This window comes from Capra hircus, chromosome 1 (genome assembly GCF_001704415.2).
Source record: "Capra hircus breed San Clemente chromosome 1, ASM170441v1, whole genome shotgun sequence".
Classification (NCBI taxonomy): Eukaryota; Metazoa; Chordata; class Mammalia; order Artiodactyla; family Bovidae; genus Capra; species Capra hircus.
In genome coordinates, this window is record NC_030808.1 from 111,687,348 (window position 1) to 111,714,252 (window position 26,905).

The following is a 26,905-nucleotide window of genomic DNA, read 5'->3' on the forward strand; positions in this document are numbered from 1 at the left end:
GATTAGCACCAAAAGGTAGGGGTGTCTAAACTGCTGACATCCACTGAGTGCCAAGCACAGTGAATATAGAAAGATCCACATAGAGACAAATCACAGTGAAATTTTGCAATGCTAAGGTTAAAGTGAACCCCTAAAAGCTTGCATAAAGGGGGAAAAAATCCCTTACCAAATTAACAAACAAAAATAGGTCCTCTGGAAAGAATTGGAATCAGAATGGCTTCAGACTTCTCAACAGTAATTCCGGAAGCCAAAAAAAAAAAAAAAAAAAATTAAGCAATGATTTCTGACCTAGAATTTTCTGCCTGGTTAATTTGTCAACCAAATGTGTGCACAGAATTAAAAAAAACAGATAACACACAAAAATACGTACAAGAAATAAATGATTTACTTCTCAAATGCTCTTCGATAAGAATGACACAATGAAGTTAGGACAAAAAGCTGAGTGAAGTTCTAGAACTCAACCAGCCTGGAAGGAGGACCTTTATAGAGGAGAAAATGAAATTCATGGATTACCTGTAGCCTTGATGTGGAAAATAATACTGAGATACCATTAGAGTCACTGGGAAAAATTTGTGATAGGAACATTGTAAATTAAACAGATGGGTGGGAATTTCAGCAATTAAATCAGAAAAAAATTCTAGAGCAGAAGCACAACCAGATTATACAGTAGACTCAGTGTTAACATTTGCATGCCCTGGAGAGTTATATTAGCAGTTTAGTAAAAATTAAAATAAGACTCTACTAGGAGGATGGATGGAGAAAGTTTTGCTGGCCCCAAAGAGCTGTCTTTTTTTAAAACAGTAAAAGGATATAATGTTTAAAGTGTATGAAACAGGAAATAGCATCATATACCTAATAATTAAGAAGATAAAGACTTATTCCACAAGAAGTATCTAGAGATGTTGGCATTATTACCTCTGGACAGTGGCTCTATATATATAGAGGGGAAATTCTGCTTTTAGTCATAAACACCTTAGTTTTGACTGGCTTAATTATGAATATGTTACTTTGGTAAAAACAAAGGGAAGAGAGTTTAGCCATGTTGAAATTCTTTACAAATTATATTATGATTTTGTGTTTGGGGAATCATTCCAATTTGGAATTATCAAAGAAGTCAAATGAATGGATTTGAAAGTTACAAAAATTTCAGAAGTTAAGGTAAAATGTGGGAATTTCAGTTACACTAAAAAAAATACTCGCTTTGGAAAGTATTTCAATTTCTCAGTAGAAATATAGAAAAACACCCAGACAATAGATATAACAAAAGAAAAAGCTTTGGACTTGAATTCAGAAAATTGAAATTTGAACCTTTGTCCTGCCTTTTAATGATTGATTGATTGTAATAGGTAACCATTCTTTGTGTCCATTTTCCTACTTACAAGATGAAGATAAAAATACTAAGTTTACAAGAACTATAAAGATTATGGATGTAAGAACTTTTAATAAACTGCACAGCATTGATTACATTATGAACATGTTATTAAGTTTTCCTCAAGTTCTTTTTTACACCATTTGCCTTATATAGAATAAACAATCGTCAGTGTTAAGAGACAGTGAGGGGCTCAGATATTGATAGCAAACAAGACTTTCAAGTGAACTCCATGGGAAAGAGGAAGAAAATGTTCCTATTTCATCTTATCATTCATGTCAAATAGAACACAAAACAAGGGGGGAAAGGACACTAAAGAGTATTAACGTATGTTGAACCTTCATTCATACAGTGAAATCCCAATATAACTTTCCAAGTGAGGTCTGGAAAACTCAATTGTGTTAAGTGCAGGATTTTGCTCTTGGGAGGTTAATTAAAAGAAAGCAAGGCTGGAAGAAGGATGGGAACTGATTTGCTTACATTTCCATTCTCATTGTTATGAGGTTTTACTGTATTTCAATGAGTTAATCCTTAATACTTGTATTTTTGATTAGCTCTTATTAATTTTTATATGGTGCTCAGAAAATTGTGGGCTTTCTAGAATGCCTACTGATATTTTCACTAATTTAATGAATACTTTTCAAATATGATGATTTTCATTAGGACATTCTTTGTGTTTTGAGCTAGTAACATGTTCTCATGGGCAATTAACTCCATCCTAGGATGCCAGGATTTTTTTTCTTGTTGTTTGCTTGAATTTTGTTTTTAGATCTCATAGGCTCCTGGTAGACTGAGGCTAGTGCAAGGCCCTGATGTCTCTGAACAAATGGCTTCATAAACCAAATAATTGCAATGTAAACTCAGTCTTCCAATGGAAATACAATTTTTTAAATCAATTTCTTTCTATTTTGTGAGAAATTATCTTTTTATAATAGATGAATCAATGAGCTAGTCAAAAGCCAGACTGGCTCAGTCAAGTTACTCACAGGTAGCATGATATCATGTATTTATGTATTTTGGGGTGATGTCTGCTAAGGAGGCCTCTGCATGCAGTAAAGACTATAAAATTTATGCAAAGAATGCAGCTAGCCTTAGGGGAACAAAGCATTCTGTGCTCTTTCAAACATGCAAAAATGGTTGCATTGTAGAGCTTTTTCTTCCCCTGCAAAAATTTAAATGATATTAAATAGATGGTTTGAATTTAGAGTTCACTAGAGCATAAGTATTGAACCTAAGAGGTAATGAAATTTTTGAGAATATCATAGAAATATAAAATACTGGCTCCCAACTTATCTTCTATTGTTATTCGTTAGTATATTTAAATATTGTTGTTCAATTGCGGGACTGAATGAATTTTTGATCAAAATATCACATCCTTTGTTACTATTCAAGAGATTATTCTCAGAGTTTGCTTTTCCTAGTAACACAGTAAGCATGTAATGTACTTGCAGCAAAGTGAAAGTGGCTCAGTCGTGTCCGACTCTTTGCAACCCCATGGACTATACAGTTCATGGAATTCTCCAGGTCAGAATACTGGAGTGCGTGGCCTTTCCCTTCTCAAGGGGACCTTCCTGACCCAGGAATAGAACCCAGGTCTCCCACATTGCAGGCAGATTCTTTACCAGCTGAGCCACAAGGGAAGCCCCAGAATACTGGAGTGGGTAGCCTATCCTTTCTGTAGGGGACCTTCCCAACCCAGGAATCGAACCGAGGTGTCCTGCTTTGCAGGTGGATTCTTTACCAACTAAGCTATCAGGGAGCAAACTTCAGACTAATTCAGTGCTATTAGCATACATTTTTCTTAGATTTATTAATCTATTTAATCCTCACAGCTACCTTATAAGATAGCCACAGAGAATGGGAGTGACTTATGTAAGAACACACTGTTACATATATTCTTAAGTAAGGCAGTTAATTTGAATATTAAGAGCACATGTTACATGTTAATATGAGGCAGTTGATTTGAATATAAGCACTCTCATTCCAGAGTTCTCACCTACCTTTTTATTTTCTTTTGCTAACCTTTATGTTCTTGAATCACTATGGCAGATTGCTCCCATGAATTGGTGGAAGGATCTGTAGATATATACACACAGGTGGATTTACCTAGAACATTATGCTTTAGTAGGGAGTCATTTTCTTTTTACATACAATTTATGATTAGCCAACTTCAGTGTTTGTATGGAAGGCATTACTTTTGCTGGCTACTGGCTTATAGTGAGTGGATTTTCAGTCATGTATTTGCACTGATTATTGACTTGGTCTTATTAATCTTATTGCTTCATGGAGAACATTGGTCTAATAGTTGAAGGACTATTTTCACTGATTAAATCCGAAAGCTGCAGAAGAATACTGAGTTCATAATCATTTTCCAAAGATTAAGTAGTTATGACACAAGTAACCTCAAACACTGCTCATTTCACCATTTTGCATTGTATCAAGAATACTTAAATCCATGTGCCTTTCTAGCATGGAGGAAAATATCTCATGAAATTGCAGGTTCTCTACTATTGTTCTGTTTTGTTTAGATGACAAATGTGACAACAGACTATTGTATTGACATCATAAGGAAATTTGAAGTTTCTGAAGAAAATAAGGCGAAAAATGTCCTTGGCATAGAAGGTAAAATAATTAATACTCTTAATTTCTCATTTCTCCATTCAGTATTGTTAAGTTACCTTCTAGCAAAATTTTTAGGAAAAGAAACCGGGAGATATCCTTGGAATTACAGATGATTCAAACAAAATCCACAACACACACGTAATTTCCTACAAATCAGATGTCATGATCTTGGTGTTTCTCCTGCTTTTGCAATGACAATAGCATTTTTCACTCTGAGCAAGTCAGCTTGATGCCACTATGTATAATATATGCCAAGAAATATTTTGACTTTTCTTAAATGCCTAATTTTTAGAAATAGTCTCAACCTAAGGAAGGAGAATTTGGTCTTAAAAATAAACAAACATGTTTCTTTTAAAATGTTGGCAACTAACTTGTTTTACTTAGTTGGTAAGTGGTAGAGAGGTTGTAGGAATTGAAAATTTTGTTAATGACTATCTCATTTTATAGTTGAACAAAGTGAGGCTTAAAGAAATTAAGTAATTTGCCCACAGTTCTATACTCAGAATCTAGCTCCTAGTTTTTACGTATGAATGAAATGGTATGTACATAGCTGCATGTATTTGTAAGTTCCATGTATTTAAAATATATAGGGAAATGAACTGTAGTCTGCTACCCAAAAGAGAACAGGTCTTAGGCAGAACAGATAATCTTAATTTAAAAAAAAAGCCACTGGCACCCCCCACTGCCCACAAGAGCATCCGAAGCCGTTTTATCTCACCAGTTTTGATTGTTGGCCTCCTATTCCCCAAACAGGCTCAGTGTGGACAAGTGGGTTTTGATACTATATGTTTACTTCTGGGGACAGAGGCTAATTAAAATGAAGAGAAATGATTTAATGTTTATAATTAAAAGATATTTTAAAAACAATGAAAGAAGATAAACTACTTTGGATCTTTCTTTACCAATAAATGAATCACTTCCTTGGTGTAGGGCCTTAAGAGATGAAATTAAACATACTTTCTAAGTTATGTCCATAACCATGAAGATAAGCATAAATAAATTGTCCTGTTTCCCAGGATATCTACTGGTGGTTTTACCACAGGATTTTTGAATAGCTGAAATGATTTACCCTAGTGATCACTGGCATCCCACTCCAGTACTCTTGCCTGGAAAATCCCATGGACAGAGGAGCCTGGTAGGCTGCAGTCCATGGGGTTGCTGACGGTCGGACACGACTGAGCGACTTCATTTTCACTTTTCACTTTCATGCATTGGAGAAGGAAATGGCAACCCACTCCAGTGTTTTTGCCTGGAGAATCCTAGGGACGGGGAGCCTGTTGGGCTGCTGTCTATGGGGTCACACAGAGTCAGACATGACTGAAGTGACTTAGCAGCAGCAGTGATCATTTAGGTACTTGTAGGACATTTACGATTTGTTGATGTATTAATGAATGCCTCTCCTACCCAGACACTTATGTTTTTGAAAAACTGTAGAAAAACTGAGAGTTTTCTACATAATCTTACAGCACTTTATCACTTTTATCAAATGTGCTGGCCATTAGCAGCATCTTCCCAAACCAGCTTCATAGTCAAATAATCATACCCTGATTTTAGGCTATGCCTAACTGCTGACCTTTACCTCCGCTATGACACAGACAATACTGTTTTTCAAATCAGCTTAACAACCTATCAGATTGCTGTTGATCAGTATATCACTTTGGATAAATATGGCTTTAACACTGCATCAGCCACCTGGTAGGTCACACTGCATACTCACAGCTGGAGCTCAGAAGTTACTGAATAGCTTTGCAATAAGCCACTCACTCCCCCAATCAAAATTCTTAAAAAGTCTGTTTTTCTTTAGGTTACATTTAAACTGCTACTCCCCAAACTCACAGTGCAGTTTTTGACACTATTTGACCTGGGCAATCCCCCTATTGCCTCAGTATTCCCTGCAAAGGTTGTCCTGAAGGTAAATAAGATAAGCACTCTGGACAAATTTTGATCTCTTTTGTACTCGTTGGAGTCAGGTAAGTATATAGGCTTTATTTATTTATTTATTTTGAAGTTTTTTTTTTTTTTTTTTTGATGTGGACCATTTTTTAAATCCTTTGTTGAATTTGTTACAGTACTGTTTCTGTTTTATATTTTGTTTTTTTGTCCTCGAGGTCAGTGGGATCTTAATTCCCCAACAAGGGGTTGAACCCACACCCTCTGCCCTGGAAGGCAGTCTTAACCACTGGACCGCCAGGGAAGTCCTTGGATTCGAAGCTATAACACTTCCCTTTCTCTTCCAAAGGCTTCACGAACTTCATGCGTAGTCCTGCTTGTGACATCTTTAACCCCCTGCATCATGAAGTGTACCAGGACATGGATCAGCCACTGTGCAACTACTACATTGCTTCCTCCCACAACACATACCTGACCGGGGACCAGCTCCTGTCTCAGTCCAAAGTGGACATGTACGCGCGGGTGCTGCAGGAGGGCTGTCGCTGTGTGGAAGGTGCGTGCCTTGTCTGAGCACCAGTGTGTGTTGATGAATATGTCCTTTGGTCAGTAAAGTCTAGTGGAAATAATGGAGACCTAAAAAATGTACTCACACTAATTAAAATCATTTTCCCACTAATTATAAAGTGGTTCTTCTTTCTTTTTTAAAAGAGTGAGCAGGATGGTCACTGCCTGTGATCTTCCTTTCTTTTTAAAAAAACGTTTATATATTTGGACATGTGGGATCTTCCAGTTATAGTATGCAGGGTCCTTTTTCAGTTGTGGTGTGCAGAATCTAGTTCCCTGACCAGGGATTGAACCCAGGCCTTCTGCATTGGCAGTGCAGAGTCTTAGCCACTGGACCACCAGGGGAAAGTCCCTCTGTAAAGTCATTCTTAATTCATAATCCTGTCTCCCTCTTACAGTTCAAGCAGAGAGAGAGATATGTACTAGCAATTGGGAGGCACACCTTCAGGTGCTGAAAAATTGTGATGAACATGGAAGTTTTTCCTAGGAAGTTTTTTGATTAAATGATGGTAAAAATAGTTTAGAATAACTGTTTATTTTTAAGATACTTAATGATGTGCCAATCAGCCAACATTTATTAAAGTTCTAGGAGGTTCCTGGGGGTGAGGACATAGATGTGAGACATAGTTTCTGTCTTTAAGTAGCTCACATCTTTAGATGTGTCTAATAGAAGAAGTGGACACTAAAAACAATAATATGGTGTGAGAATTCTACCAGTTGATGCATACGTGGTAGAAAGGGGGTACAGAGAGTGAAGGGGTGAGGTAAAATGAGATAAGAAGTCAGTCAGGGAAAATAGATGGGTCTGTGAGAAAGGGTATGAGTGCTGTGATAAGGAGCTTCAGGTTTAGCTTTTGGTAATAAGGGTCCAGTGAACTGTTTTAATACCTACAGTGATATGGTCACACTTGCAGTTTAGAAAGATTGCTTGGGCAGCAGTGTAGGAAGAAATTTTTTTAAGTGATATATGTTTGTAGAGGGGTAAGAGAGGTGAAACTGGGGCAAGGAGAATCGTGGGAAAGCTATTGAAATGATTCAAAGGAAGGATTATAGAAGATTAGATTATGAAAGCTTAGACTAAGTGAGAAAGAAGCTTATATGGATATTAAAGAAGTAAATTTGCAGGACCTGGCGAGAAAAGTGAAGGGAGTAAGGCATGCAGGGGAGTGATGGAGCCATCACCTACTCTGGGGCCTGAAAGGAAGAGAGTGGATGAGTTCGGCTTTCCCTGGGTTGGGTTTATAGTAACTCTGTAACGTTTACCTAGACATTCCTATCAGTCAGTTAAATAACAATGTGTGAACTCAGTAGAAGGATCCAGACAAGATAAAGATTCCACAATTCTGAGTTTCCTATGTGGTAGTTTATGAGATCACTTACAGAGACCTTCATGTGTAAGTGTAGGTGAAAATGTATAAGACCACTTGGGGGACTGCAGTCTCTCAAATATCTCCCTCCCCAAACCTGCATCAGCAAATTCCTCCTCTATGGTTCGGTGTGAAGTTTTCACTGTTGCAATAGTCCATGACTGGACAGCAAAAGTCAAGCTGCTGTTTCTGGAAAGTTTTGTTGAGAAGAAGAAGTGTATTTATCTGGGAGACTTGGTCAGCTTTGTACGTACTCAGCTTCCTGTTTGAAACTATGGTGGTCACCTTAGCTTTTAATGTACTGGGAAGAAACAGGGAATTCACCATGATTTCATTCCCTTTTGTGGGCTAGGTTCTGGTTAATTGCTTTCCATACATTCTCATTTAGTTCTCACAGTACTAAGGAAGATGGAGTCATCTCCTTAAGAAGAGGGGTAGGGTTGGTGACTCAAGGTCCTGTAGCTGGAAAGGTTGGAAGCTGGTATTTCAACTCAAGCTGTCTGACTGCGCCACTTTGCTTCTCCAGGAAGCCTGTGTGGTCTTTGGAGGAACAAGCATTGAATGACATGACCAGCCCAAGGTGAGGTCAAATGCAGGCCATCTGGTCACATAAGGAAGGCCAGAAAACATAATGCAAAGCACAGAGGGAAGGTTGGCTTTAATAGGAGGTATTTGCTTGGCATCTAAATATCTACCTGTTCCTAAAGACTTTAGAACTTGATAACCTGATCTTTTGTGCTCTCCTGACAATTTGTCAGACTTGTAATATGAAGATCTTAGCTTACACTTCAATCTCGGGTCCGGAGGCACCAATCTATAGACCCCCAGCCATGCTTTATCTACTTTGGTTCCGGATGAAGTTGTTTTTATTGTTAAGCAGCTGCAGCTAGGATTTAAGGAGCCTGATTTATAGAATGTAGCAGGTGGTGGATTAAAAACTGCAGGCCCACAGATTATTTTCTGAAGCAGATCTTGTCAAGTATAGTACTTAGAGGAGGAGAGTAATGCTTCTGGACAGTTTCTTCATGGTACTGTGACCTGAAGAATCTCTCCACTTTCAAGCTTCTGTGTTGTTAATATTGTGTTTTCCATCCCTACTAGTTCAGTTGCAGCGATATCCTTGGTCAGGGTGTATATCATGTCATGCGGAACACTAATCAGTCTTGTTTTTGATAAAGTGGGTTTGTCAACAAATCACATAGACAACATTTTTCTTTTTTACATGGCCTTTCACTTCCCTTGATTTTCAGCCCTAGTTGCTTAATAAATATGGATGTTCTGTCCAGGGGATTTTCACTGTTATTATGGAACTGATGTTGCATTGCCATTATAATCGGTTTACAGCTTTCCCTGTTATCTCTGGGAGCGCTATCAGGGTGGAACATTTCTAAATTCCACTGTGAAAAGCTGTCATGTTAACCTCTCAGCTGGCCCTCAGATCTGACCAACTGTTTGTCAGGGTGCTTTTGGGGGCCTCTATTGTGTGGTCTGATTGAAAAAATGGGCTTGGCTATTTCGTGGCTAGGAAACTGGTTAGAGGATTTCTACTTTGCCAACGTTCTCGTCACAGCACTAGCTCTTACAAGAGGTCTTCATGGCCATTTGAACTCAGCTACTGATGCTGAGGCTGAAACTCCAATACTTTGACCACCTCATGCGAAGAGTTGACTCATTGGAAAAGACCCTGATGCTGGGAGGGATTGGGGGCAGGAGGAGAAGAGAATGACCGAGGATGAGATGGCTGGATGGCATCACCGACTTGATGCACATGAGTCTGGGTGAACTCTGGGAGTTGGTGATGGAGAGGGAGGCCTGGCGTGCTGCGATTCATGGGGTCGCAAAGAGTCGGACACGACTGAGCGACTGAACTGATGGATGCTAGTCATTCACATGCCAGCACCATTTGGGAGTGTTGTTTTCCTCATTTAACAGACAAGTGATAAAATAGACCTAACAAGTGAATGTTAGGAGACCATCCTCAACTATGCAAATTCTCCTTATATTAGCAAAAGAACACCACATGACTAATGTGGTTACTTATGAAGAGGTATTTTTAGGGGTATATGATAATCAAGTTAGTGTGGTATTGCCTACTACTTTGCATTCTTTTTCAAAAGATAGTAACTCATTTATGAGGAGCCCTGTTATGCCCTTTTTCTTCTAAGATGGGATATAAATTGGGGTATATTAAGTTACATACTTTTGAAACATCTTTATTGTTTTCATGTCTGTATTCAAACAAAGAATATAAAATACATGTCAAAAGATGGATGAAGCTTCTCTTCTGAGAAGATACCTTCATATATTTGACTTCATACAGGCCCAAAGACTTCCCTGGTGGCTTAGTGGTAAAGAATCCACCTGCCCACGCAGGAGACACAGGTTCGATCCCTGGGTTGGGAAGATCTGAGAAGGAAATGGCAACCCACTCCAATATTCTTGCCTGGGAAATCCCATGAACAGAGGAGCCTGGAGGGCTGCAGACCATGGGGTGGCAAAGAGTTGGACATGACTAATGCTTTTACTTTCAGGTTCTTGTTGGTATTTGAATCTGTGACCCCCTATCATAAGGAAGGGCAACGTCATGAGAGCTGGCAAGGTTATCTATGGGGGATCCTTGTTTAGGATCCTAATTCTTAATTGAGGATTTGACCCTGGATTGGGACTGAAAGGAGCAAAGTGAAGGAGGACGTGTCAGTTGACCTTAAATGAAAGAAGCAAAGACATGGAAGTAGGATTGTATGTAAGGAAGCTTGCCTAACTGGAAGAAGTCTGGTAGTTTGGTTGTTAGGAGAAAAAAATATTTGACTAGGATATTAATTAACTAGGTTTTTAAACATTTAAGCCTAAAATCCTAGTGCCTTAAAACAACTGAAGTTTAGTTTTTATGTGAAGTCCAAAATAGCTGTTCTTTCAGGCAGTGATTTAGGGGTGCAGGCGCTTTCCCTCAGCATCTGTGCCATCTTCAGCACAACTTCCAAACAGAGCAGAAGAGGGAGCATGAATGACTGTGTAAGACCAGACGTGGAGGTGGTGCACATCACTTCACCACATTTCAGCAGCATGTCCTACTGCAAGGGAAGCTGAGAATTGTAGTCCAGCCCACTCCAGTATTCTTGCCTGGAGAATCCCATGGACGGAGGGGCCTGGTGGGCTACAGTCCACGGGGTCACAAAGAGTTGGACACGGCTGAGCGACTTCACTTTCACTTTCACTTTGTGAACCAGGGCCAGAGAGAAGACAGGCTTAGCTGAATGGCAAGTCTCTAGCACCAGAGATAGGGAGGGACCTTGGAGTTAAGCAGGCAGCAGCTTTCATAGACTGTTTATTTATACATTTAACATATATCTACTGAGTGCATAATATGTACTGGATGCTATGTTATGCACTGAATATGCTTCAAAGCAAAGTAATGACATGGAGAAGCAGTGTTTGGAGAAATTAGTCTGGTAGTGGAGTGTAAAACAAGGGAAGACAAACTCTGAGTCAGGGAGGATGATGAGGAAGCTTTTGTGTTTCTTCAGCTGGAGGCCAGTGAGTTTGTCCATACACATAACAGTATCAATAGTATCAATAACAATAATGATTACTATGTGCCATGTAGGATTATAAACTTCACAGGTACTTATTTATAAATCACTCAGACTTATGATTCAAGTCTTGTTCTTAGTTTTCCTTTTACGGATGGGGAAGCAATACTTTAAATTATTAAATCATTTGTCCATGTTCACATAACTCTTAGCAGGGCCTAAAGATTTGGACTTCAGAAGTCAATGCTATTTTAGAACTACTGTAGAATTAATAAAATGAAAATAAATCTAATGAAAACATAATGAGTTTAAGTGAACAATAATGAAAAGCCCTGGTTTTGATTTGAGAGGGTCACTGAGACTTCATAAAAGAACAGTAAAGTGAAAGAAGTAAAATTAGAGAAATAATCTGATAAGAAATATCACTATCTTCAAGCATACTTAGTTGGATTTAGATCAATTTTTTTTTTTGAAAAACGTATTTTATACGAGAGTATAGCTGATTAACAATGTTATGATAGTTTCAGGTTAACAGCGAAGGGGTCCAGCTATACATACCCATATATCCATTCTTCCCTAAACTCCCCTCCCACCCAGGCTGCCACATAACATTGACCAGAGTGCCCTGTGCTATACAGTAGGTCCTTATTGGTTATCCATTTTAAATATAGCAGTGTGTATATGTCCATCCCAAACTCCCTAACCATCCCTGCCCTGGCAACCATAAGTTCATTCTCTGAGTCTCTTGGATTTAGATCAGTTTCTAATGAGAGTTCTTGGTAAATGCTAAGCTGATTGTTATGACCTCCTTTTTAACTGTAAGCATTCACAGTAAATCATTTATAATCTTTAATTCCTTATCCTGATAAATATACCAGAACACTCATTTTGGCCTGACATCTTTGTCATGATCATCATAGTGTATAATCTCAAACAATAAACTTAATACATGTCTGATATTTCCAGAAATATTGGGAAATACCAGAAACTTTGAGTTGTTGATGTGATGTCCTTTTTCTGGCAGTTGACTGTTGGGATGGCCCGGACGGAGAGCCAGTGGTGCACCACGGTTACACGCTCACTTCAAAGATCCTCTTCAGAGATGTTGTGGAGACCATCAACAAGCATGCCTTTGTGAAGAATGAGTAAGTCAAGCACAGCGGGGAATCAGGCTCAGCTGGCCCACGGGACGCTGCCTGCTGTAACTTGGCCATCAAACCATATGCTTCCTTGGACGCTACATCTCCTTTTCTCCTGCCCCGGTTCTCTCCCTCCTTCCCAAGGAAACACTGAACAAATAACATGGGCCCCACAACCATGCTTTCTTGTGCTCTCTTCATTCCTTACCCCATTCTCTCTCAAGATGCTGCCTCCTTGAAGCATGTTCTTCCAAAGAGTGACCTCAAGCCCAGGGAGTACAGTGCCCATAAAGTTTAGAAATGCAGATTATTGTACATAATAAACAGCTTATCAGTATTGTTCAGTTCAATTACTCAGTCATGTCTGACTCTGCAACTCCATGGACTGCAGCACGCCAGGCCTCCCTGTCCATCACCAACTCCCGGAGCTTACTCAAACTCATGTCCATTGAGTCAGTGATGCCATCCAACCATCTCATTCTCTGTCGTCCCCTTCTCCTCCTGCCCTCAATCTTTTCCAGCATCAGGCTCTTTTCCAATGAGTCAACTCTTCGCATCAGGTGGCCAAAGTATTGGAGTTTCAGCTTTAACATCAGTCCTTCCAATGAACACCCAGGACTGATCTCCTTTTGGATGGACTGGTTGGATCTCCTTGCAGTCCAAGGGACTCTCCACACCACAGTTCAAAAGCATCAGTTCTTTGGCACTCAGCTTTCTTTATAGTCCAACTCTCACATCTATACATCAGTATTGTATGCCAATACAATAAAATAATAATGTCTTGGTTTCCAGACTTGTTGGATGTCCTATATATACTGCAGTGTCTGGAATCTTTATGTCACTTGACCCTTCCTTGGCATGGGATGACGGTGAACATTTTCTCCTTAATACTTGCTTTGGGGGGGGGGGTCTTCTATTAAAACACTCCCTCCTCTATTGCTGCCATTGCTTCTCACTCTCTTTCTTTAGCCCATGGTCTTCTAGTCCATTTTCTCACTCCTGTAATAGTCACCATTTCCGGGACTTCTCTGATGGTCCTGTGGTTGACTCTGCACTTCCAATGCAGGGGACGCAGGTTGGCTGCCTGGTTGGTAAACTAAGATCCCACATGCCAAGTGGTGTAGTCACAAAACAAAGAAAAAAGTCGTTATTCCCCAACGTGTCTTTGGTCTACTTCTTGGTTATTTGCCAATTACATATCGAGAATGTTCTTCCTAAGTTTCAGAGATATATTGAAAAATTCTTAGTACAGATTCATCTGAGTATCTCATAGGTACCTGAAAACCAACACATTTCATTGTTTATTCAGACATTTACTTAGCTATTTAATGGTGCCTACTCTAAGCCGGGCATACTATAATAGGTGTAAGAAGCCACAGCACTGAACAAGGATAAAACTCCTGCCAGCACGGGGTCTCCATCCCAAGCTGAACTCAGCATCTCATTCTGCCAAGCTTCCTCTTGCTCTAGTTAGGAAGGTAGCACTGCTTACCAGTGATTTTATAGAAACTGGGAGTTACTCTTGATTCAGCCAGTCTTGTCAGTGCTACTTGCTAAATTATCTTCTGACTCCATTGCCTTCTCTTCATTTTCACTTCTCTTCGGTTCGTCCTCCACACTGGAGTAGTATCTTTCTTTCTGAAAATATAAGCTGATGTTGTAATTCTTCTTAAAGTCCTTCAAAGGCCCCCTGTTGTACATAGTCATGCCTTCTGTGCCGGCCTCCTCTTGCTCTTCTATGTCACCTTCCACCATTGCTCCACAGGGACTTCGGCTTCTGCCATCACTGACAGTTTCCAGAGTCCCTAGGGATCCTCTTGCTTTCACAGCCTCCACCCCCCCTGCACCAACCCCCTTTCCTGTGCCCTTCTCTTTATCTGATAGTCATCCCCATTATTCCACCCCCCTAATTCTTGCTCATCCTAGCAGACTGCTCAGGCATTGTCCCTTTGGCAAACTTACCCATACCACAATTTATTTAAATGCTCCTTTACTCTGTGCTTAGCACTCTGAGCATATTTCTGTCATAGCATACAGCACTTTCTTGCAATTGTTGGTGACTTGGATCCTTTTATATCTTTAGGATCATGAGCTCATTTAAAATATGTGGTTATGTCTTATTCTTTAAAAAAAACAACAACAAACTTTGCTCTTTTGGCGGGGGAGGAAGTGCTGTTTGTGACTTGTGGGATCTCAGTTCCCTGACCAGGGAGTGAACGAGAAAGGAAGGAACCTGGGGCACCACAGTGAAAGCCCAGAATCCTAACCACTAGGCCACCAGGAAACTTCCCCTTATTCATTTTGTAGTGCCTGCAATATACCAGATATTTGAGAAATGACTTCTGCATTAAAAAGAGGCAAATTAAAATTAACAGTCGCATAAAGTTAATTTTATAGACCTTAGTGGCCTTTAAAATTTCTAATGTTTGGTCTGCTCATTAATTAAATATGAAGTTAAAATGCTGTTCTGATAAGAGACACTTGCTGAATAGCAGGCTTGGTTTCTGGTGTCTTCTACATGGAAGAATCTTGAGGACTAAATTATGATGGATCATTTTACCCTGATTGCTCCTCAACTTAGCCAGGTTGCTGAAGGATTTGCCCCTGAAGTAGAGCCTTGAGAAGACCTGCTATCTATGTACTCTGCTGACTTGACCATGCTAACTTCAAGTTTGGAAGACAACTTAGGAAAAAAGGACTTCGATTGAAAATGGTCAAAGTTGTTAACACCTTTTAAAAGTTCAGTCTTTTTCTGAAGTTTTAGTTGCATCTTTATACCAGGGTTTCTCAAGCCTTGGTACTACTGACATTTTGGGCCAGATTATTCTTTGTAATGGGGAACTGTCTTGTGCATTGTAGGACAATGAGTACATTTATGACTGTACCCCCTAAACACCAGTAGTAGTCCCCACTCACAACACTGTGACCACCAAAAATGTCTTCAGATGTTGACAAATGTCCCTTTGGGAGGGGTACCACAGAGCCGCCCCTGCCCCTGTTGAGAAACAGTGCTTTATACACCAAGCATCATTAGACACTAATAGACACAGACTTTTTGTAAACAGATTGATAATTTTCAAATTCATTGCTAGAATTCCCTGATGTGATTTCATAGACAACTCAGGGTTGCTAGTTTGTTGTTGTTCTCTCTTTCTAACATACTGGGTGAAACTCATGTGAGGACACAAGAGTAAACAAATTATAGTCAGGCAACCAAACCACCTCAGCACAAAGGTTCATCTCTTATATTACCTCTGGCATGAGATTTACTAATGAGGATAGAATGTAATTTCAGAAGGTCACAGCCTGTATTGTGGAGCTTGCTTGTTATATAAGCCCAGAAATAAAACTTTTTCTCCACATAGACATATTAGGCAATTTAAATATTGGTTTGTATGTTATGAAAAAAAATCTATTGCCTATTACTTCAGAAGATATATGATGGAAAACTAGGGGAAAAAATAAGCCTGAATTTGTTTTTCCAAGGAAAAAACAAAGTCAAAAGAGGAGTAAGGTCATGTAATCATTCCTGGTTCCTCAGGCTGTCTGTGATAATAACTTCATTGGGGTCTCACATCTCTGCACAGAAACCTGGGTGCCGGAGGAGAATGCCTGCATTTTTTTTTCCTTTCTAAAAGTAAAGACTAGTATATAATTCTGTACAAATGACTTTGAAATGCCTGATATAGGACACTATAAGACACAAATTCCATTATGTTATTTTATCCTCAATAGTAATTTTCAAGCTGAGTACTAAATATATATTTTCAGAGTAAATATATGCACTTAATGACAGTGGTCTCCTAGATGTTTCTAGAATTTGAATGAATAAGACAAAATTACATTATGAGTTTTCTTTCTTTATGTTTCTTATCTCTCAAAATTTTCTCTTTCATTTTTTCTTATAAAAGAGACATAAGGTATGTTCTGTGTGTGTGCATATATATATGTGAGGGAGAGAGATGCAAAATATTAGACTAAGTCATCCCATGTGGGTTGGTATTGAGTTTACCCATTATGCCTGGTAACGTATATTTGGGCAGAGGTGTTTTTTAAAAAATGTGTCTCTCATTGTTTTCATTTTAGAAGCATTTTAATCATCACCTCTTTAACAAATACTGTCACCAGGCTTGTAAGAACACAATGAACACGGAATGATTTTCACAAGTCCCTGTGAGTTGCTGTGGTCGATGCGTTTACGACGTGCTGCTGTTTTTTCAGGTTTCCAGTCATACTGTCCATTGAGAATCACTGCAGTGTCCAGCAGCAAAGGAAAATTGCTCAGTACCTGAAAGGCATATTCCAAGACAAACTCGACCTGTCATCTATAGACACAGGAGAGACCAAGCAGCTTCCAAGCCCTCAAAGTTTGAAAGGCAAAATCCTAGTGAAGGTAAGTACCTCGAAATAGAAAGCACGCATGACCTACTAAGCCCTTCCTCTCTCAAAGGCTAAAAATGGGTTTATCAAGAGAACAATAGAGTCAATAGCAGTCAAGAGAGAAGGGTTGTCTAGACTTGGGCATGCACCTTGTTCCAATCTATTTATAGTCATACCTTTAGAAAAAGCTTATTTACTGACTGAACATGTATTTTGGGGGTTGTTTTTATGAAGCAAGAACATCAGTACTCTGAGCCAAATGTTGAATGTTTTAGTGGTGGTTCACACTGGAGAGAAGCCTGTGTACAGGAGACAAGCATTACATGAGAGGAGAGGCTCCTTCTGTCCATATCCAGAAGCATTTCTTTCAGATTCTTCTCTCCCATTTCAAGCTCCAGTAACTGTCTGTCAAAAAAAGTCTTCATGGTTGATCAGCCTGGGTTATGTAAGTGAGAAGAGCTGGCTTCAAAGTGGAGAACAGGCACAGACATAACGCCCCATAGGATTCGTGTGTGCGGAGGAGCAGTGGGCGAATAGAATGACATTTCATGAACAGATCTTCTCAGAGAGGAAACCTACTACCTGAAATGAATATTATTAATACAAGGAGTAGCCGGGAAGACAGCTTTCTTGAGATTTCAGATTGCTGATGTGATTCACTTAATCCCAGTTAATTTTGTGTATTTGGACTAAAAACATTTTGGATAGTTGTACTGTTTTGAAACTGAAGACCTAAGGAAAAGCAGTAGAATATTGATATTTAAATGGAGTTATATTTTACTTTAAAAGGTGTGTACAAAAACCAAATAGCACAGTGGAGGCTTAGGAAAGTCAGACAGTGTGATATCATAGCGAGACTAGAACTGGGGTGTTAAGAGAGGACAGCAAATGGAAAAGTTGTATTCATCTTTGAAATTGGTCAAAACCTATTTTTTCTATCAGTTAAATGAGAATTATAGGCTGAATCCATCAAAGAGATGTCACTGGGCATGTGTACGTGTGAAAGCATTTTGAATAAAAGCTCCAATTATATAATGCAAGAAATGATGTTAAGGTCAGTGCTCCTGAAATCTTGCTAAAGTAAACTCTTATGGTGAAAACTGGGCTAGAAAGTTGGGTTCGAAAGCTCAGTGTCACCTTTATAACCTTGTAAATGTTTTCATGTCTTTAGCCGAGCAGTCAGAAGAATAAACACCAAATGAGTCCATTTGGACAGCGGAACCTAAGGAATATTTGATATAAGCTCATTGAGTTCCCTTCTACATAACTGGGCTTTGGGTTGTTGGGCACCGAATGTCTGAAGGCTGATGGGCACCAGGATGAATCAAAGCCAAAAGACCTGAGACACTTATTGGAAAGAGCGGCAGTGATGTGGGCTGTGGGTATTTCAAAACCGCTGTGGTCAATTTGCTGGTAATAACCATCTCCAAACTTTAAGGAGACTTCCTAGATCTGTGGGGGCAGAAAACTCCCATTTGAAGCAACAACAAGGGAACTGATTTTCCTAAGTTCCTTTAACATCTGAGCAATCTTTGGCATTGCTTAGATGCTAAGATCCTTTAGCATCTCTGATCTCAAAGGCAGTATTTGAATGACTACTTACTACTTTGGAGATGGACAAGTTGTTCATTGTTATAACTATATATACATGCCTTCCCGTATATTTAATACATACCAATATTCTTGCCTGGAGAATCCCTTGGACACAGAAGCCAGGCAGGCCACAGTCCATAAGATTGCATAGAGTTGGACATGGCTGAAGCGACTTTGCATGCATGCAGGTTTGCTTTTGAACAAAAATAGTAACAAACTTAGTAATTTTTCCACAGGCTCACAGCTGAAAGAAACTGTATCTAGCCCAAGCATTTTACTTCTGTAGAGCTATCACAGAGTTGTTAACCACTCTTCTGGGGCCATGCTGCTAGATGCTAAGAGGTGGCTATGGTTCCAGTTTCTAGAAATATTTCTGTATACCATGGAGGAATCAGTCTAATTCTTGAGTGTAACTCCTGCATGAAATAGTGTGTATGTCAGAGGGGGACTTTTAGGTCATTCTTTGTTTACAACGAGCCACTGTTAAGTTCATAAAATTCTACCTTGCGTGTGTGCTTAGTTGCTCAGTCGTGTCCAGCTCTTTGCAGCCCTTTGGACTGTAGCCCACCAAGCTCCTCTGTCCATGGGATTATCCCAGCAAGAATACCTTAGTTTATTCTATAATTTTCCTTATGAGTAACACTGTTCATGAGAGGCATTAAGAAATAATGTTCTGTTCTGTTGCTTTTCTTCCTATCTGCCTGGAAAACATGTCTTTCAAGGACCAGGAACATGAAAAAAGCTAGCAGGAAATATGGCCCTCCTGTCTTTTAATGAGATAGTAAAAGGAATGAAAATGAGGATGCCTTGAATACTCCGAGATGGCAACTTTCCTTACCCTGCGCCCACTGCCACATTTAAGTGAAAGGACTTTGACATTTTAGTGCTGCTGCCAGGCCTGCCCATCACTACTGCTCATGGTGGTTACATTTTCCTTTCTTTCTTGTGGTATCAGAACCATGTGCAACACTCCAGAATTGCTACTGCTTATTTGGTATCACCTCACACCCGTCATGGAGAAGGAAATGACAACCCACCCCAGTACTTTTGCCTGGAAAATCCCATGGACAGAGGAGCCTCGTAGGCTGCAGTCCATGGGATCACGAAGAGTCAGACATGACTGAGTGACTTTGCTTTCGCTTTTCACTTTCATGCATTGGAGAAGGAAATGGCAACCCACTCCAGTGTTCTTGCCTGGAGAATCCCAGGGACGGGGGAGCCTGGTGGGCTGCCGTCTATGGGGTCGCACTGAGTCAGACACAACTGAAGTGACTTAGCAGCAGCAGCAGCAGCAGCACACCAGTCAGAATGCCCATCAACAGATAAATGGATAAAGAAGTGGTGGTACATATATACAATGGAATATTACTCAGCCATAAAAGGAAACAAATTTGAATTAGTTCTAGTGAGGTGGGTGAACCTAGAGTCTATTATCCACAGTGAAGTTGAGTCAGAAAGAGAAAAACAAATATTATATATTGACACATATATATGGAATCTAGAAAAATGGTACTGATGAACCTATTTGCAGGGCTGGAAGAGAGACACAGACATAGAGAACAGACTTGTGGGCAGAGCCAGGGAAGTAGGGGGGATGAATTGAGAGAGTAGCATTGAAACATCTACATTACCATATGTAAAATAGATAGCTAGTTATGTAAACCATATGGATAACACAGAGCTCAACCCTGTGGTCTGTGACAACCTAGAAGGGTGGGATGGGGTTGCGGGGGGAGATTCATGAGGAAGGGGGCATATGTATACTTACGGCTGGTTTACTCTGTGGTGTGGCAGAAACCAACGTAACATTGAAAAGCAATCATCCTCCAATTAAAACCAGTTGAAAAAGCATTGACTAAGATGGTATTTCAAGAGAGGGAATTGCTGTCACTAGGTTTTAAATGTCTTCTGTACAGCTCCATCTTGGTGTTTGTCATTGTGCTCAAAACAAAGTTGACTGAATAAATTAATTGGTGGTAAATAAATGAAGAAGGTTCATATATCCCTGAATATGTCTGGTCACCACCTAATTGAGTACCTTATTTCCGGTACTGCTAGACATATTATCTTAGCTATTCTACAATGCTCTTTAAATTGAAGAGATATAAAACTTATTTTATAGGGACCTTCTATCAATAAGGCTTAAAGTAATATATAGACATCAATACCTTAATTCCAAGCTACCTTGTTATTAAAGATATACAGGAAGAAGTGAAAATAATATTTTGCTATTCTAAATTAGAATCATAGTAAATATGTATATATATACTCATATTTATATATCTACGTTATATATATTCTTATGGCAAAGAATGTAGTTTTTACTTCATGAATAGCACTTACAAACAAGAACTGTATTACATAGTGGTATGAAGGCAAATTAAATACCAACTTTTTAAACTTATAAACATCCTTTTGTAATTTGAAGAAAATATTTAAGTATTCAAACCCTGAGTTTGGATTCTTAATATAGATTTTGTTTTTATTACACAAATGATTTAATCAGCTTTGAATTTATCACTATGCTAAGCACTCAAGGCCAAGTGCTTGGGTATCAGGGAAGGTACAGGAAAACTGGGAGGGAGGAGTTCTCTGAAAATCTGACTATGCTGTTGGCCCCGCGGAAGTAGGAGAAGCGGATGAGGGAAAGATCCAGGTGCTGAAGGTGGGCCAGCCATGGTATGAAAAGCAGAAATACTAGAAGTCCCTGGAACCTGAGTTTAGAAAAGACAGCCTGGTTAATTGTTTGGGAAGATATTTAGAAATGTATTATTAATTTTGGCTGCCAAGCATTTGCACATCCTTCTATGTTTAAAGAATTTCCCCCATCTTTATGTGTTTAGGAATCCCCTTATAGAACTAAAGTTATTAGACAATTTGCTTTTGCTGTCTTCCGTTCATTAGAAGGAAGCACTCGGTCCAGCCCACAAACAAGGAGAAGGAATTCTAGAAGGGCATGAAAAACCAAGAGGAAGGAGCCATTGTGGGTATTTTAGAGGCTGCCTACCACTGTGCCCTTGGCCACTTAGCCACAGAACCTGATTCTGTCTCCCCACACCCCCAAGATTTGGGGAGGGATTCATTTTCCTATTAATTTTCCTTTCTGCTTGCAAGTATGATCCTTTACCGATACAGATGATTAGCTTCCCTAGCAGCTCTTAACAGGCCGCTGGGCCATGCCTTCTGGTATTTACTTTTTCTTTTTCTGAATATAAATTTGGAAATGTAGGAAAGGAGGAAATAGCTATCGTCCGTAGTGCTGTTACCCAGACATTTGTACTCTTAATAATGGACCATGTTTTTTGCCAGGATTTTTCCTTGAGTTTTTATACATCACTGAGATCATAATGAGCATATAATTCTATAACTTGGGTTTTCTACCCTTTTGCCATAGGAATTCCCCCTCATTTTCCAAAAGCCCCTGATTCCTGAAGTATGTTAGTGATTGGTTGTGAGGGGTGTGCTCCAGCTGGGCAGGCATATCATTGCACTGTCCTGTCATAAAAACTGGCCTGCTCTGTGCAGAGAGGATCCCCAGCAGGAGGGAAGGGCACTTTGAATCTGCTCAGGAGAAAAAACTGCTCTAAGGACATGGGGTGGGGTGATGCCTATTATGGCAAGTCATATATTCTCAAACAGAAGCCTGGTCTGACTTTCATTTGTTAATATAGTACCCCTGCTTGTTGTTTTTCAGTTGCTATCGCATCCAACTCTTTGTAGCCCCATGGACTGCAGCACCCCAGGCTTCCCTGCCCTTCACTGTCTTCTGGAGTTTGCTCAAACTCGTGTCCATTGAGTTGATTATGCCATCCAATCATCCCATCCTCTATAGTGCCTTTCTCCTCCTGCGCTCAATCTTTCCCAGCTTCAGGGTCCTCTCCAGTGAGTCAGGTGGCCACAGTATTGGAACTTCAGCATCACTCCCTCCAGTGAATATTCAGGGTTGATTTCCTTTCAGATTGACTGGTTTGATCTCCTTGCTGTCCAAGGGACTCTCAAGAGTCTTCCCCAGCACCACAGCTCAAAAGCATCGATTGTTTGGTGCTCAGCCTTCTTTGGAAGTAATAAAAATGCCTTTTCTTTAAAGTCTCTTCCCCTTTTGTTTTGTCCCTAATTCAAGCAATCTGCCTTCAAGTTAGTCTGACGTAAGGAATAACACGTTTTATTTTCATTTTTCAATTTTTAAAAATTATTTTTAATTGTGGTAAAATACAGCATAAGACTTACCTACCATCTTAACCATCTGTAAGTATACAGTTCAGTAGTGTTAAGTACTTTCACATTGCCTTGTACAGAAAGCGCTTTCCTTGCAAACTGAAACTTCATAGTCATTAAACAGCTCCTCGTCCTCCCAGCTCCTGGAGACGGCTGCTTTACTTCTTGTTTCTATGAATTTGGCTACTCTGGGTACCTTATATAAGTGGAATCATATAATACTCTGTTGTGACTGGCTTAATTCCTTTAGCCTAATATCCTCAGGGTTCATCCATGTTGTAGCAAGAGTCAGAGTTTCCTCACTTTTAAAAAGCTGAGTAATATTTCAATGTATGTGTACCGCATTTTGTCTATTCTTTCATCTTTTAGTAGACACTGGGTTATTTCCACTTTTTGGCTATTGTGAATTTTAATTTTTATTTTGTATTTTATTGTTTAACTGAAGTATAGTTAATTTACAACATTATACTAGCTTCAAGTATATAACATAGTGATTCAATATTTTTATAGATTAGACTCAATTTAAAGTTGCTATAAAATAATGACTATTTCCCTGTGCTGTACAATATGTCCTTGTAGCTTATTTTATACATAGTATTTTGTACCTCTTAATCCTCATACCTCTATCTTGCTGAATTTTCATATTTTTTAAAAATTTATTTATGGCTGCACTGGATCTTTGTTGCTTTCTCTAGTTGTGGTGAGTGGGGACCACTCTTCACTGTGGTCTGTGGGCTTCTTGTCGTGGTGGCTTCCGGTGTTGCAGAGCATGGGCTCTAGGTGTGAGGCCTCAGGAGCTGCCCTGAAACATGTGGGATCTGCCCACATCAGGAATTGAACCTGTGTTCCCTGCCTTAGCAGGCAGATTCTGAACCACAGGCCCACCAGGAAAGTCCCTGTATTTTCATTTTTAAATTGGGTGTTTTGTTTCATTTCAGGGCAAGAAGTTGCCTTACCACCTTGGAGATGATGCCGAAGAAGGAGAAGTTTCTGATGAAGACAGCGCAGATGAAATTGAAGATGAGTGCAAGTTCAAGCTCCATTATGTAAGTTACAGGCTTGGCCATTATTTTTGCCCTCCATGTGCTATAGTAAAAACTGCTGCTGTGCTGGAATATTCACAAATATGGTGGCTGTAGTGTAGAAAGGATACGTATTGAAAATCACGTTGTGTGCTGGCACACAGGACTCCCAAATGTTTACTGAGTGACTGAGTCAAGGATTGTTGTGTCTTAGAGTTGGAAGGAATCTTAGTGATTAACCCATCTGACCCTCTCTCCAGGGACCAATTCCCTCCTATTACAACTTGGTCAAAACTCAAATTGCAGTTGGAAATGTCACTGTTTGGTGAAATAAACTGACTTTAGCATTGCCGCCCTGCTTCCTGCTTATAGCTCCACCATGCTGCCATTCAAAGCTGGCTCTCAGAACCCAGCTGCAAGAGGATCTGCTTCTCTAGAATGCTCATCCCCTCCATGAGAGAATGCACCTTGGACCAGAAGATCTCCAAGTTCTTCCAGACAATGAGACTCTTGGCTAAAACTTTAATTTGCCACATGTTAGACAAAATGGCAAAGAGCAGTTTGTCACCTGCATGTTGCTTCAGACTTCTGTCCTAGAACAAGGAGCTCTGTTTTTAAACAGAGCAGCACCATTTAGCCAGGTACTCCAATGGAAATGCAAACCTGGGAGAAATGTAAGGCTTAAAGACCTCCCTGTCCCCCATCCCTTCTTGACCTCCCCCACCTTCTGTAGCTCACATGATTTCCAGGATCATGTGACGATCTGAGAGTAGCACCTGCTCACGTTAATTTGTTGTAGAGTTTACAATTTCCTTTCTACAGAAAAGTAGTATTTCTTTAGATGTCAGAACTATAATCCTACCTCCTAAAAAAGAAAATATTACACAAAATCTTCTAATTTACAGTATTGCCCTGAATTCAATTATTACATCATTAAAAACAGTCTTCTTTCTTTGAGATAATAATAATGGCAGTGGCTTCCTATAGGTATTAAAGAGAGCTGGTATTATTTTCAAAGAGGGGAAGAGTTTAATGACAACTGAAGTCTCAGTATATAGTTCTTTCTTGGCTTTCATGCATTTTAGAAGGGATGACATGGACAAGATTCAGCCTTGAAATGAAAAGAAAAAGTTACCATCTGTATTAATCTATTGCCTTTTAACAGTTTTTATTAGCTCAATTAAATACCATGAATAAGGCTATGGTTACAGAAAATTAATAGATTTACATAAGTGAAAATACAGTTAATATTTTAGTTTCTTTGTTTTTGCTCTTATACTACTTGCCATTTTGGTAATTACTTGTGATTATAGATAATTTAGTTCTTTTTCTAAGCTTTATTTTATAAACCAGATGTTTGTCTCTGAATTTCAGTATCTTTGCCTCTTGTTTCCGCTTGTTTTCTTGGTTGCCAGCCTCGGAGTAGTCCACAGTTTGGAAGGAATAAACAGATTATTTATTTTTATTTATTTATTTGACTACACTGGGTCTTTGTTATGGCTCTTGGGATTTTCCATCTTCACTGCGGCATGTGAACTCCTAGGTGCGGCATGTGGAATCTAGTTCCCTGACCAGTGATCAAACCCGAGCTTCCTGTGTTGGGAGCGCAGAGTCTTAGCCACTGGACTACCAGGGAAGCCCCAAGGAAAGAAGAGTCTTGCCAACTTATGTGTTTAGGGAATGTAGTTTTTAGTGAAAATGAGTGGTGGAAATTTAGCTACTATTCAGTTCAGTTCAGTCACTCAGTTGTGTCCGACTCTCTGCGACCCCATGAATTGCAGCACGCCAGGCCTCCCTATTCATCACCCACTCCCGGAGTTCACCCAAACTCTTGTCCATCAAGTCGGTGATGCCAGCCAGCCATCTCATCCTCTGTCGTCCCCTTCTCCTCCTGCCCCCAATCCCTTCCAGCATCACAGTCTTTTCCAATGAGTCAATTCTTCGCATGAGGTGGCCAAAGTATAGGAGTTTCAGCTTCAGCATCATTCCTTCCAAAGAAATCCCAGGGCTGATCTCCTTCAGAATGGACTGGTTGGATCTCCTTGTAGTCCAAGGGACTCTCATGAGTCTTCTCCAACACCGCAGTTCAAAAGCATCAATTCTTTGGCACTCAGCTAGCTTCACAGTCCAACTTTCACATCCATACATGACCACTGGACTTACTATTACAATAGTATTTATTGCTCTGAGGAAACATGTTATTCTAGTTTCTAAATCTACCCAATAGCACAAAATTTCTTCTAATGTCAGTGAGCCTTCTAACTTTCTAAGTTAAATGTCTATAATTACAAAAGAGAATTAGCTAAAGTGTTATGAAAGCAAATCGATTACTTCACTTGTGAAACTTTCCATCTGGGTTCATCTCAAGCTTCATAATCTCTTGGTTGATGTCTAGGCACCCATACAGGTAGACAGTTTGGAACATGATTCCATAAAGATTGGCACGATCTTTCACTTGGATTCTTTGATTTGGGCCTAAAGTGAATGTGAAGAGCACCTTACCTATAATTTTACAGGTGTCTCTTTGTTAGACTTTAGGAGAGAAAATACATGCAGAAACCAACATTCTAGCAGAAATAGATAAGATTTTTACTCATACTTTTCAGATCTGTTTTCTCTATTTTTGAGCTCTTCTGAGAAAAGGCAGTACTGTATTTAGAAAGCCAAAGCATTATCCTGCAATCAGTCAATTTCTAGTTTCGCTGTCAGCAGAGGGCTCAGATGCCTTATCTGAGTGTTGAATGTAAATTGCCTGATCTAAACCGAGTGATCAGATTTCTACAAAAGCGTATGTACTGTGCATAGTTGGTATGAAACCGATAATTACCTTAGAGGAAGTTCTTAACCTCAGTTTGGAGTTAACAGAATGTGGTTAGATTTATAAGTTATATCTGAATTATTGCAACAGATAAAGATTTTTAGCTTAGCATTCAGGGATACTGGAATGCTAGCTGTCATGGGGCTTATGCAAGATTCATTTGCACACTCACCAGATTTTTATGGAGGTGCCGCCAGTGTGCGGTAGATGTTGGGGCACATATTAATGAACAAAGCAGAACAGTCTTTGCCTTTGTGGAGTCTGTACCTTGGTGGGAGAAGGGAAGACAGACAAGAAACAAAGCAAATAAGTAGCATGTGTACTAGGCAAGTGATAAGTAATAAGGGGGAAAGGGAGAGAAGAAATGTGCAAGTGGTCTATGGAAGATTTAGATGT

At 39.6% G+C, this 26,905-nt stretch overlaps 1 protein-coding gene across 3 annotated transcripts in view; it reads left to right on the top strand.

The window, feature by feature from the left end:
• PLCH1 (phospholipase C eta 1) overlaps positions 1-26,905 on the top strand; it is a 109,314-nt gene that overhangs the window by 27,199 nt on the left and 55,210 nt on the right. For all 3 annotated transcript variants that reach the window (XM_018048620.1, XM_018048609.1, XM_018048614.1), the window contains exons 5-9: positions 3,898-3,991; positions 6,231-6,434; positions 12,367-12,487; positions 16,703-16,874; positions 23,608-23,715. In XM_018048620.1, coding sequence (XP_017904109.1) covers positions 3,898-3,991; positions 6,231-6,434; positions 12,367-12,487; positions 16,703-16,874; positions 23,608-23,715 — 699 coding nt within the window. The remainder of the gene's footprint in view (positions 1-3,897; positions 3,992-6,230; positions 6,435-12,366; positions 12,488-16,702; positions 16,875-23,607; positions 23,716-26,905) is intronic.